The 14,722-nt window shown below is 40.9% G+C and overlaps 1 protein-coding gene across 2 annotated transcripts in view; it reads left to right on the top strand.

The window, feature by feature from the left end:
- LOC137429057 (cadherin-7) overlaps positions 1 to 14,722 on the top strand; it is a 388,741-nt gene that overhangs the window by 322,593 nt on the left and 51,426 nt on the right. For both annotated transcript variants that reach the window (XM_078781016.1, XM_078781015.1), the window contains 3 exons: positions 6,439 to 6,758; positions 10,856 to 11,114; positions 11,417 to 11,525. In XM_078781016.1, the coding sequence (XP_078637142.1) occupies positions 6,439 to 6,758; positions 10,856 to 11,114; positions 11,417 to 11,525 (688 nt within the window). The remainder of the gene's footprint in view (positions 1 to 6,438; positions 6,759 to 10,855; positions 11,115 to 11,416; positions 11,526 to 14,722) is intronic.

Raw genomic sequence — 14,722 nt, 5'->3', positions numbered from 1 at the left:
TCACCTGCCTCCTCCTCTATCATCCAAGATTCGTATCACATCTAATCACTTGCCTCCTGCTCTATCATCCAAGTTTCGAATCACATATAATCACCTGCCTCCTGCTCTATCATCCAAGTTTCAAATCACATCTAATCACCTGCCTCCTGCTCTATCATCCAAGGTTCGAATCACATCTAATCACCTGCCTCCTGCTCTATCATCCAAGTTTCGAATCACATCTAATCACCTGCCTCGTGCTCTATCACCCAAGTTTCAAATCACATCTAATCACCTGCCTCGTGCTCTATCATCCAAGTTTCGAATCACATCTAATCACCTGCCTCCTGCTCTATTATACAAGTTTCGAATGACATCTAATCACCTGCCTCCTGCTCTATTATACAAGTTTCGAATGACATCTAATCACCTGCCTCCTCCTCTATCATCCAAGATTCGAATCACATCTAATCACCTGCCTCCTCCTCCATCATCCTCGATTCGAATCACATCTAATCACCTGCCTCCTGCTCTATCATCCAAGTTTCGAATCATATCTAATCACCTGCCTCCTGCTCTATCAGCCAAGTTTCGAATCACATCTATCCACCTGCCTCCTCCTCTGTCATCCAGTTTTTGAATTACATCTAATCACCTGCCTCCTGCTCTATCATCCAAGTTTCAAATCACATCTAATCACCTGCCTCCTGCTCTATCATCCAAGTTTCGAATCACATCTAATCACCTGCCTCCTGCTCTATTATACAAGTTTCGAATGACATCTAATCACCTGCCTCCTGCTCTATTATACAAGTTTCGAATGACATCTAATCACCTGCCTCCTGCTCTATCAGCCAAGTTTCGAATCACATCTATCCACCTGCCTCCTCCTCTGTCATCCAGGTTTCGAGTCACACCTAATCACCTGCCTCCTGCTCTGTCACCCAAATTTTGAATCATTTCGAATCACCTGCCTCCTGCTCCATCATTCAAGTTTTGAATCACATCTAATGACCTGCCTCCTGCTCTATCATCCAAGTTTTGAATCACATCTAATCACCTGCCTCCTGCTATATCATCCAGGTTTTGAATCACATCGAATCACCAGCCTCCTCCTCTATCATCCAAGTTTCGAATCACACCTAATCACCTGCCTCCTGCTCTATCATCCAGGTTTCGAATCACATCTAATGACCTGCCTCCTGCTCTGTCACCAAAGTTTTGAATCACATCTAATCACCTGCCTCCTGCTCTATCATCCAAGTTTCAAATCACATCTAATCACCTGCCTCCTGCTCTATCATCCAAGTTTCGAATCACATCTAATCACCAGCCTCCACCTCTATCATCCAAGATTCGAATCACATCTAATCACCTGCCTCCTCCTCTATCATCCAAGATTCGTATCACATCTAATCACTTGCCTCCTGCTCTATCATCCAAGTTTCGAATCACATATAATCACCTGCCTCCTGCTCTATCATCCAAGTTTCAAATCACATCTAATCACCTGCCTCCTGCTCTATCATCCAAGGTTCGAATCACATCTAATCACCTGCCTCCTGCTCTATCATCCAAGTTTCGAATCACATCTAATCACCTGCCTCGTGCTCTATCACCCAAGTTTCAAATCACATCTAATCACCTGCCTCGTGCTCTATCATCCAAGTTTCGAATCACATCTAATCACCTGCCTCCTGCTCTATCACCCAAGTTTCGAATCACATCTAATCACCTGCCTCCTGCTCTATCATCCAAGTTTCAAATCTCATCTAATCACCTGCCTCCTGCTCTATCATCCAAGTTTCGAATCACATCTAATCACCTGCCTCCTGCTCTATCACCCAAGTTTCGAATCACATCTAATCACCTGCCTCCTGCTCTATCATCCAAGTTTCAAATCACATCTAATCACCTGCCACCTGCTCTATCATCCAAGTTTCGAATCACATCTAATCACCTGCCACCTGCTCTATCATCCAAGTTTCGAATCACATCTAATCACCTGCCACCTGCTCTATCATCCAAGTTTCGAATCACATTTAATCATCTGCCTCCTGCTCTATCATCCAAGTTTCGAATCACATCTAATCATCCGCCTCCTGCTCTGTCATCCAAGTTTCGAATCACATCTAATCACATTCCTCCTCCTCTTTTTTATCATCCAAGTTTCGAATCACTTCTAACTGCTATGACTAATTGCACAGTGTGTTGTAATGTACCTTCTTAGGAATAATGTTTCAAGTGTGGAGGCTCCAATTCAAAAACGTTCTATGAACCAGATACTATATTCGTCCAATATTGAAAAACGCTCTATAAATCAGATACTATAAATCAGATACTATAAATCAGATACTATAAATCAGATACTATAAATCAGATACTATAAATCAGATACTATATTCGTCCAATATTCAAAAACGTTATATGAATCAGATACTATATCAGTCAAAATTAATAAACCTTCTACGAATCAGATACTATAAATCAGATACAATATTAGTCCAAGAAATGTCAAATTTTATTTTATTTCAACACAAGTATAGCAGTGGGCATCATGTGGTGGAGGTATCAAGACGGCCGGCCGGTATTTCCAGCAGTGGGCATCATCTGGTGGAGGTATTAAGGTGGCCTTCCAGTGCACTTGCATTCATTTGTTGATGCTAAAGATCACGTGTCACTTTCTTGTAATTTAAAGGCTTTTGATCGGTATTCCAATTTCCTTTTATATAACAATAATCAGCTTGACCATTTGTCATCTGTAACCACCACCATGGCCTTGTACGTCTGCTCTATCATCCAAGGAGGATGCCTCCACTAAAACCCCATTTTCTCTGAAACAACTGAACAGATTGAGGCCAAACTTTGCAAAAAGAATCGCCCATGACGAACAAAAAGTTCAGCGAGCATGACGTCATAAGTCACTTAGTTCAGGAGCTATGACCTTTTGAAGCATAAACCTTTAAAACCTAGCTCCTCCCTCAATTTTGATCATATATAATGGAAACTTCACACTTATATTCCCTATGTCGACGTGCTAAAATGCCCTTTTGGAATTTGCGATAGGTCACATGGAATGGCAGCGATAAATAATTTAAAGAATTATATCTCTGGAACCGCTTCATTGATCGACGTGAAACTTTATAATATAATTAGAGGTCATGAAGTGGAACAAGTTTTCAAAATTTCAAGATGATTGGATGTGAGGTCTGGAAACTATAAGTTGTTATTGTGTGAAGAAGAAGAAACTCTACATTTATCTTCTCAAGGCATGTGACTTTTCAGTGTACCTTTAATTAAGATGGAAGTAGGGATATACGAAAGGAACGTCGTATCAAAGCGGGGTTGTGTCAAAGCGAGGTCGTATCAAAGCGTGTCCGATGAAAGCGTGGTTGTATCAAAGCGGGGTTGTATCCACGTGAGGTTGTATCAAGGCGGGGTTGTATCAAAGTGGGGTTGTATGAAAGTGAGGTTGTAACAAAGTGGGGTTGTATCAAAGTGTGTCTAATGAAAGCGGGGTTGTATCAAAGTGTGTCTAATGAAACCGTGGTTGCATCAAAGCATGTCCGATGAAAGCGGTGGTGTATCAAAGTGGGGTTGAATTAAAGCAAGGTTGTAACAATGTGGGGTTGTATCAAAGTGTGTCCAATGAAAGCGGGGTTGTATCCAAGCGAGGTTGTATCAAAGCATGGTTGTATCCAAGCGGGGTTGTATCCAAGCGGGGTTGTATCCAAGCGGGGTTGTATCAAAGCATGGTTGTATCCAAGCGGGGTTGTATCCAAGCGGGGTTGTATCAAAGCGGGGTTGTATCAAAGCATGGTTGTATCAAAGCGGGGTTTATCAAAGCGGGGTTGTATCAAAGCGGGGTTGTATCAAAGCGGGGTTGTATCAAAGCGGGGTTGTATCAAACCGGGGTTGTATCAAAGTGGGGTTGAATCCAAGTGGGGTTGTATCAAAGTGGGGTTGTATCCAAGCGGGGTTGTATCAAAGCAGGGTTGTATAAAAGTGGGGTTGTATCAAAGTGTGTCTAATGAAACTGGGGTTGCATCAAAGCATGTACGATGATAGCGGGGTTGTATCAAAGTGGGGTTGCATCAAAGCATGTACGATGAAAGCGGGGTTGTATCAAAGTGTGTCTAATGAAACTGGGGTTGCATCAAAGCGGGGTTGTATCAAAGTGGGGTTGTATGAAAGTGAGGTTGTAACAAAGTGTGTCCAATGAAAGTGGAGTTGTATCAAAGTGGGGTTGTATCAAAGCGGGGTTGTATCAAAGCATGTCCAATGAAAGCGGGGTTGTATCAAAGCGTGTCCAATGAAAGCATGTCCAATAAAAGTGGGTTGCATCAATGCGGGGTTGTATCCAAGCGGGGTTGTATCAAAGCGGGGTTATATCCAAGCGGGGTTGTATCCACGCGGGGTTGTATCGAAGTGAGGTTGTATCAAAGCGGGGTTGTATCAAAGTGTGGTTGTATGAAAGCGAGGTTGTAACAACGTGTGGTTGTATCAAAGTGTGTCTAATGAAAGTGGGGTTGTATCAAAGTGTGTCTAATGAAACCGGGGTTGCATCAAAGCATGTACGATGAAAGCCATGTTGTAACAAAGTGTGGTTGTATCAAAGTGTGTCTAATGAAAGTGGGGTTGTATCAAAGTGTGTCTAATGAAACCGGGGTTGCATCAAAGCATGTACGATGAAAGCGGGTTTGTTTCAAAGTGTGGTTGTATCAAAGTGTGTCTTATGAAAGCGGGGTTGTATCAAAGCGGGGTTATATCCAAGCGGGGTTGTATCCACGCGGGGTTGTATCAAAGTGAGGTTGTATCAAAGCGGGGTTGTATCAAAGTGTGGTTGTATGAAAGCGAGGTTGTAACAAAGTGTGGTTGTATCAAAGTGTGTCTAATGAAAGTGGGGTTGTATCAAAGTGTGTCTAATGAAACCGGGGTTGCATCAAAGCATGTACGATGAAAGCGAGGTTGTAACAAAGTGTGGTTGCATGAAAGTGGGGTTGTATGAAAGTGAGGTTGTAACAAAGTGTGTCCAATGAATGTGGGGTTGTATCCAAGCGGCGTTGTATCAAAGCGGGGTTGTGTCAAAGCGTGTCCAATGATAGCAGGGCCGTATCAAAGCGGGGTTGTATCAAAGCGTGTCCAATGAAAGCATGTCCAATGAAAGCGGGTTGCATCAAAGCGGGGTTGTATCCAAGTGGGGTTGTATCAAAGTGTGTCCAATGAAAGCGGGTTGCATCAAAGCGGGGTTGTATCCAAGTGGGGTTGTATCAAAGCAGGGTTGTATCAAAGCAGGGTTGTATCAAAGCGGGGTTGTATCCAAGCGGGGCTTTATCAAAGCGAGGTTGTATCCAAGTGGGGTTGTATCAAAGTGTGTCCAATGAAAGCGGGTTGCATCAAAGCGGGGTTGTATCCAAGTGGGGTTGTATCAAAGCAGGGTTTTATCAAAGCGGGGTTGCATAAAAGTGGGGTTGTATCCAAGCGGGGTTGTTTCAAAGCGGGGGGTTTTTTTGTTGTTGTTTTTTTATATATATATATATACAAAATCGAGGCTCGTGAAAGAGCTAACATTTGTCACAAAAAAAAAATCAAACAGACAAACAAAATATATAAAAAGAGGGAGCAGTAGACAAGATGGGGAGAGAAGGGGAAGCACACAAACACAACATTTGAGAGCAGGGACATCGGGAGATGTGTGAGAGGGAGAGGGCATGGGGGGTGGAGGGGGTGGGAGAAGTATAAAACACAAGGACACCATGGACTTAAGAACAACGAATAAGAATAAAGCAGGAAAAAAATTTTTTTTTTTTTTTTTGAGTTGAGATTTTAAACAAGGACGTATAGGGTGAAAAGACTGGGAAAAACAGAGAGAACGAAAGTAATTGGAGCACAATCGATGGACCGCTGAGAGAAAAACAAAGCCTCAAGGTTCGCAACACGAATTAACCGACGATTTTCTATACAGGTATGAAAAATTAACACCGAGAATCTTCCTGAGGACACACTATAGGTACACACACCGAAAGATAAATACAGTTTCGACAAAGACACAATTGTGAACAATTACTTAACTTTGAAAGCGTGAGAGCGTGGACAGCTTCGAAAAAACATGACTCGCCGACAAAGATCTCGCGAGATCTCGAGTTGTATCAAAGCTCCAGATAGATAGCTCCAGATTTCTCCAGATACTTGTATCAAAGCGGGGTTGTATCAAAGCGGGGTTGTATCAAAGTGGGATTGTATTAAAAAGGGGTGTATCAAAGGGCGGTTGTATCAAAGTGGGCAGGCCGAGGAAACAGGCCATCACTGCGAGCAGTTATAAAGTGTCAGTTCTAGTTACATTTATTATTTTATAATATGCACCTGTTACACTATTTATTATTGTATAATATGCATGTGGTACACTTTTGTGTATATCATACACATACGCACACATTAAGGTCTCACCTTTTCTCTCAGCCATTGGATTTTGAGCACAAGACACGATACCGGCTCCTCCTGCATGCAACAAATCCTCGCCCGGACCTGCGCTTCTACAGCCCACATTGGAACGGCGGAACGGGCAGTTCAGTTTTTCCTGAACAAAGAAAAGAGTTCCAAGCTCCTGGAGGTCTGAAGGCAGACACGGCGGAGGTGACTATCCTCGTGAATGATGAAAATGAGCCACCTGTGTTTTCTGCACCAATGTACCAATTCACTGTGGTGGAAAACAGCTCAACGGACACAATCATAGGAAATGTGGTCGCACAAGATCCAGATACTCAGGCCCGATCTGTGAGGTATGTTCAAAATAAGTTGTTTTTACTTTTAAAGTGCTAAGAGTACATCAACTTGTCACCTTAGCCTCATAAAAAATGGAATGCTTGCACCTTTACCTGCCCTACCCTTACACCTTCTCTTGACCCTTCCCTCTCTTTACTCTTATCTCTCTCTCTCTTCCTTTTTAAAAAATCAACACCACACTCAATCTCCTTCCACCATTCCATCATTGAAATAAGATAGGGCAAGGTGTACTTGTCAGGAAAGGTGGAGCAAGATCTCCTCTTTACCATTAACCTCTATCCCCCTCCTCTTCCCTTTCCCTCTGGATACACTCCTTGGTCCTGCTTCTCTACATTGATCCCCTCCTCCATTTCACCCTGGATACACTCCTTAGTCCTGATTATCTACATCGATCCTCTCCTCCCTTTCCTCTGGATACCCTTGTTGGTTCTGATTCTATCCTGAACAGTATCCTGAACGTCTGCCCTCAGAGGGTTCCCTTGCTGACTATATAGTAAGCATTTTCAAATTGAAATAATCATGGTGATTGTGATGATTATTGTATGACGTGGTCTTTTTATGTGATTGTGATGATTATTGTATGACGTGGTCTTTTTATGTGATTGGGATGATTATTGTATTATGTGATCTTTTTATGTGATTGTGATGATTATTGTATGATGTGATCTTTTTATGTGATTATGATGATTATTATATGATGTAGTCTTTTATGTGATTGTGATGATTATTGTATTATATGATTTTTTTATGTGATTGTGATGATTGTTGTATTATGTGATCTTTTTATGTGATTGTGATGATTATTGTGTGATGTGATCTTTTTATGTGATTGTGATTATTATTGTATGACGTGGTCTTTTTATGTTATTGTGATGATTATTGCATGACGTGATCTTTTATGTGATTGTGATTATTATTGTATGACATGGTCTTTTATGTGATTGTGATGATTATTGTATTATGTGATCTTTTTATGTGATTGTGATTATTATTGTATTATGTGATCTTTTTATGTGATTGTGATGATTATTGTATTACGTGATCTTTTTATGTGATTGTGATGATTGTTGTATTATGTGATCTTTTTATGTGATTGTGATTATTATTGTATGACGTGGTCTTTTTATGTTATTGTGATGATTATTGTATGACGTGATCTTTTATGTGATTGTGATTATTATTGTATGACATGGTCTTTTATGTGATTGTGATTATTATTGTATGACATGGTCTTTTATGTGATTGTGATGATCATTGTATGACGTGGTCTTTTTATGTTATTGTGATAATTATTGTATGACGTGATCTTTTATGTGATTGTGATTATTATTGTATGACACGGTCTTTTATGTGATTGTGATGACCATTGTATGACGTGGTCTTTTTATGTGATTGTGATGATTATTGTATTATATGATCTTTTTATGTGATTGTGATGATTGTTGTATTATGTGATCTTTTTATGTGATTGTGATGATTATTGTATGATGTGATCTTTTTATGTGATTGTGATTATTATTGTATGACGTGGTCTTTTTCTGTTATTGTGATGATTATTGTATGACGTGATCTTTTATGTGATTGTGATTATTATTGTATGACGTGGTCTTTTATGTGATTGTGATGATTATTGTATTATGTGATCTTTTTATGTGATTGTGATTATTATTGTATTATGTGATCTTTTTATGTAATTGTGATGATTATTGTATTATGTGATCTTTATGATTGTTGTATTATGTGATCTTTTTATGTGATTGTGATTATTATTGTATGACGTGGTCTTTTTATGTTATTGTGATGATTATTGTATGACGTGATCTTTTATGTGATTGTGATTATTATCGTATGACATGGTCTTTTATGTGATTGTGATGACCATTGTATGACGTGGTCTTTTTGTGTGATTGTGATGATTATTGTATGACATGGTCTTTTATGTGATTGTGATGACCATTGTATGACGTGGTCTTTTTATGTTATTGTGATGATTATTGTGTTATGTGATATTTTTATTTGATTGTGATGATTATTGTAATATGTTATCTTTTGATGTGATTGTGATTATTATTGTATTATGTGATCTTTTTATGTGATTGTGATGATTATTGTATGACGTGATCTTTTCATGTGATTATGATGATTATTATATGACGTGGTCTTTTATGTGATTGTGATGATTATTGTATGACGTGATCTATTTATGTGATTGTGATGATTATTGTATGATGTGATCTTTTTATGTGATTGTGATGATTGTTGTATTTTGTGATCTTTTTATGTGATTGTGATGATTATTGTATTATGTGATCTTTTTATGTGATTATGATGATTATTGTATTATGTGATCTTTTTATGTGATTGTGATGTTTATTGTATTATATGATCTTTTTATGTGATTGTGATGACCATTGTATGACGTGGTCTTTTTATGTTATTGTGATGATTATAGTGTTATGTGATATTTTTATGTTATTGTGATGATTATTGTATTATGTGATCTTTTTATGTTATTGTGATGATTATAGTGTTATGTGATATTTTTATGTGATTGTGATGATTATTGTAATATGTTATCTTTTGATGTGATTGTGATTATTATTGTATGACGTGGTCTATTTATGTGATTGTGATGATTATTGTATTACGTGATCTTTTTATGTGATTGTGATGATTATTGTATGATGTGATCTTTTTATGTGATTATGATGATTATTGTATTATGTGATCTTTTTATGTGATTATGATGATTATTGTATTACGTGATCTTTTTATGTGATTGTGATGATTATTGTATGATGTGATCTTTTTATGTGATTGTGATGATTGTTGTATTATGTGATCTTTTTATGTGATTGTGATGATTGTTGTATTATGTGATCTTTTTATGTGATTGTGATGACCATTGTATGACGTGGTCTTTTTGTGTGATTGTGATGATTATTGTATGACATGGTCTTTTATGTGATTGTGATGACCATTGTATGACGTGGTCTTTTTATGTTATTGTGATGATTATTGTGTTATGTGATATTTTTATTTGATTGTGATGATTATTGTAATATGTTATCTCTTTATGTGATTGTGATTATTATTGTATGACGTGGTCTTTTTATGTGATTGTGATGATTATTGTATTATGTGTTCTTTTTATGTGATTGTGATGATTATTGTATGACGTGATCTTTTTATGTGATTATGATGATTATTATATGACGTGGTCTTTTATGTGATTGTGATGATTATTGTATGACGTGATCTATTTATGTGATTGTGATGATTATTGTATGATGTGATCTTTTTATGTGATTGTGATGATTGTTGTATTATGTGATCTTTTTATGTGATTATGATGATTATTGTATGACGTGATCTTTTTATGTGATTGTGATAATTATTGTATTATGTGATCTTTTTATGTGATTGTGATGTTTATTGTATTATATGATCTTTTTATGTGATTGTGATGAATATATTGGATGACATGATATTTTATGTGATTGTGTTTAGTCTTGTATTTACATGCGTGAGATGGTAAAACATGTAAACAACAACTGTGTCGTCAAATAATAATCCAACTCCATTTTACTCTCTTCTTCCTTTACTTCTTCTTCTTCCTCTTTACCGACTACAATTTTCCCACGTTCTTTTGGGGTTGGCCAGGTGAAGCTTGGGCCAAGCCTGACTCCCTTTCACTCCACAAATGACAATTTTAGGAGTTATCCTGTGCTTTTTTAAAATAAGGATTCGGGGCCATCTATTTACGATGTCAACAAATATAACAATTCTTGAATATAGTAGGTCTACTTCTTCCCATCTTCCTACCTCCCTCCCAACCAATTGTTTGTTCCATACATTTACTGCCATCCCTTTTAAACCTTTTGCTCTTCTCTACTCATTCCTCCTACATTCCACTCGTTACACTCTCTGTATCCATCGAGCGCCCTTCTCTTCCTTTTATCAGTTTGAAGTTTCTTCAATTCAAACCCCTCCACCCCAACTTTCCTCCCATGCACACGTAATAAATAGATATGGCTCCCGATAACCTGTAGTATTCTCACCGAGCTAAACGGCTTTTTCCGGTCCCTTTTAGGTTTCACATTGATCGGAACACTGACCCAGAGAGGTACTTCGCCGTCGATCCTGTATCAGGTGTCGTCACGGCTGCCTATCCGCTGGACCGGGAAACCCAGGCCTGGCACAACATAAGCCTGGTGGCGACTGAGGAGGGACTTCAAGAGATCCAGACTACTGTTCCAGTGTTTATGCACGTGTTAGATGTTAATGATAATCCACCAATTCTGACTACGACGACCGAACTCACCGTGTGTGAAGGCATGCCAGCTGGGCAGGTGAGGAGCAGAATGAGGATGGGCAAGGGATGGGGGTCACAAGGTTCTGGAAAATAAGAAAATGAGGCAAGATGGACGTGATCTAGATTTGGTTTCACATGACGCATTACGGGTCTCTGTTTAAACTCCCTGTGACTCTTGTATCTGATGTTTTGGGTTATACTTCCAAACGTGTGATCAAGATTCTCTGTTCCTTCCTCCTTCACTGTAATCATGTGATCACTTTGATTGAATGTTTCCGTCTGCCCTTCCTCCACTCTTTTCTTGATTGTGTGTCAACCTGCTCTGCCAACCCCACACAGGTAATCCAGACCATCAGTGCAATGGATGTCGATGAGCTTTCTGAAGGACAGAGATTCCAGTTTTCCCTACTCAAGGATAATCCGAACTTCACTCTCGTTAACAGTGGTGGTGAGTTTGATTCGAGCGTTGGCCCAATCTATCTACTAATCATATTTATAATCGTAACTACAATAAAGCAATCGAGATGTTTTACTTCAGGCCCAATCATCTGCACATGATGCCTCACATCAGGCCCAATCATCTGCACATGATGCCTTACATCAGGCCCAATCATCTGCACATGATGCCTTACATCAGGCCCAATCATCTGCACATGATGCCTTACATCAGGCCCAATCATCTGCACATGATGCCTTACATCAGGCCCAATCATCTGCACATGATGCCTTACATCAGGCCCAATCATCTGCGCATGATGCCTCACATCAGGCCCAATCATCTGCACATGATGCCTCACATCAGGCCAAATCATCTGCACATGGTGCCTTACATCAGGCCCAATCATCTGCACATGGTGCCTTACATCAGGCCCAATCATCTGCACATGATGCCTTACATCAGGCCCAATCATCTGCGCATGATGCCTCACATCAGGCCCAATCATCTGCACATGATGCCTCACATCAGGCCAAATCATCTGCACATGATGCCTTACATCAGGCCAAATCATCTGCACATGGTGCCTTACATCAGGCCCAATCATCTGCACATGATGCCTCACATCAGGCCAAATCATCTGCACATGATGCCTTACTTCAGGCCCAATCATCTGCACATGATGCCTCACATCAGGCCAAATCATCTGCACATGATGCCTTACATCAGGCCCAATCATCTGCACATGATGCCTTACTTCAGGCCCAATCATCTGCACATGATGCCTTACATCAGGCCCAATCATCTGCACATGATGCCTTACTTCAGGCCCAATCATCTGCACATGATGCCTCACATCAGGCCCAATCATCTGCACATGATGCCTCACATCAGGCCCAATCATCTGCACATGATGCCTCACATCAGGCCAAATCATCTGCACATGATGCCTTACATCAGGCCCAATCATCTGCACATGATGCCTTACTTCAGGCCCAATCATCTGCACATGATGCCTCACATCAGGCCCAATCATCTGCACATGATGCCTCACATCAGGCCCAATCATCTGCACATGATGCCTCACATCAGGCCCAATCATCTGCACATGATGCCTTACATCAGGCCCAATCATCTGCACATGATGCCTTACATCAGGCCCAATCATCTGCGCATGATGCCTCACATCAGGCCCAATCATCTGCACATGATGCCTCACATCAGGCCCAATCATCTGCACATGATGCCTCACATCAGGCCAAATCATCTGCACATGATGCCTTACATCAGGCCAAATCATCTGCACATGATGCCTTACTTCAGGCCCAATCATCTGCACATGATGCCTCACATCAGGCCCAATCATCTGCACATGATGCCTCACATCAGGCCCAATCATCTGCACATGATGCCTCACATCAGGCCCAATCATCTGCACATGATGCCTCGCATCAGGCCCAATCATCTGCACATGATGCCTTACATCAGGCCAAATCATCTGCACATGATGCCTCACATCAGGCCCAATCATCTGCACATGATGCCTCACATCAGGCCAAATCATCTGCACATGATGCCTCACATCAGGCCCAATCATCTGCACATGATGCCTCACATCAGGCCCAATCATCTGCACATGATGCCTTACATCAGGCCAAATCATCTGCACATGATGCCTTACATCAGGCCAAATCATCTGCACATGATGCCTCACATCAGGCCAAATCATCTGCACATGATGCCTCACATCAGGCCCAATCATCTGCACATGATGCCTTACATCAGGCCAAATCATCTGCACATGATGCCTTACATCAGGCCAAATCATCTGCACATGATGCCTTACATCAGGCCCAATCATCTGCACATGATGCCTTACATCAGGCCAAATCATCTGCACATGATGCCTTACATCAGGCCAAATCATCTGCACATGATGCCTTACATCAGGCCAAATCATCTGCACATGATGCCTTACATCAGGCCCAATCATCTGCACATGATGCCTTACATCAGGCCCAATCATCTGCACATGATGCCTCACATCAGGCCAAATCATCTGCACATGATGCCTTACATCAGGCCAAATCATCTGCACATGATGCCTTACATCAGGCCCAATCATCTGCACATGATGCCTTACATCAGGCCCAATCATCTGCACATGATGCCTTACATCAGGCCAAATCATCTGCACATGATGCCTTACATCAGGCCCAATCATCTGCACATGATGCCTTACATCAGGCCAAATCATCTGCACATGATGCCTTACATCAGGCCCAATCATCTGCACATGATGCCTTACATCAGGCCAAATCATCTGCACATGATGCCTCACATCAGGCCAAATCATCTGCACATGATGCCTCACATCAGGCCAAATCATCTGCACATGATGCCTCACATCAGGCCAAATCATCTGCACATGATGCCTTACATCAGGCCAAATCATCTGCACATGATGCCTTACATCAGGCCCAATCATCTGCACATGATGCCTTACATCAGGCCAAATCATCTGCACATGATGCCTCACATCAGGCCAAATCATCTGCACATGATGCCTTACATCAGGCCAAATCATCTGCACATGATGCCTTACATCAGGCCAAATCATCTGCACATGATGCCTCACATCAGGCCAAATCATCTGCACATGATGCCTCACATCAGGCCCAATCATCTGCACATGATGCCTCACATCAGGCCAAATCATCTGCACATGATGCCTCACATCAGGCCAAATCATCTGCACATGATGCCTCACATCAGGCCAAATCATCTGCACATGATGCCTCACATCAGGCCAAATCATCTGCACATGATGCCTTACATCAGGCCAAATCATCTGCACATGATGCCTCACATCAGGCCCAATCATCTGCACATGATGCCTTACATCAGGCCCAATCATCTGCACATGATGCCTCACATCAGGCCCAATCATCTACACATGATGCCTTACATCAGTCCCAATCATCTGCATATGATGCCTTACATCAGGCCAAATCATCTGCACATGATGCCTTACATCAGGCCCAATCATCTGCACATGATGCCTTACATCAGGCCAAATCATCTGAACATGATGCCTCACATCAGGCCCAATCATCTGCACATGATGCCTTACATCAGGCCCAATCATCTGCACATGATGCCTTACATCAGGCCAAATCATCTGCACATGATGCCTTACATCAGGCATA

This window comes from Myxine glutinosa, chromosome 6 (genome assembly GCF_964187855.1).
Source record: "Myxine glutinosa chromosome 6, kmMyxGlut1.1, whole genome shotgun sequence".
Classification (NCBI taxonomy): domain Eukaryota; kingdom Metazoa; phylum Chordata; class Myxini; order Myxiniformes; family Myxinidae; genus Myxine; species Myxine glutinosa.
Note: the sequence above shows the minus strand (reverse complement) of the source record. Positions and strands in the feature narration are given on the sequence as shown.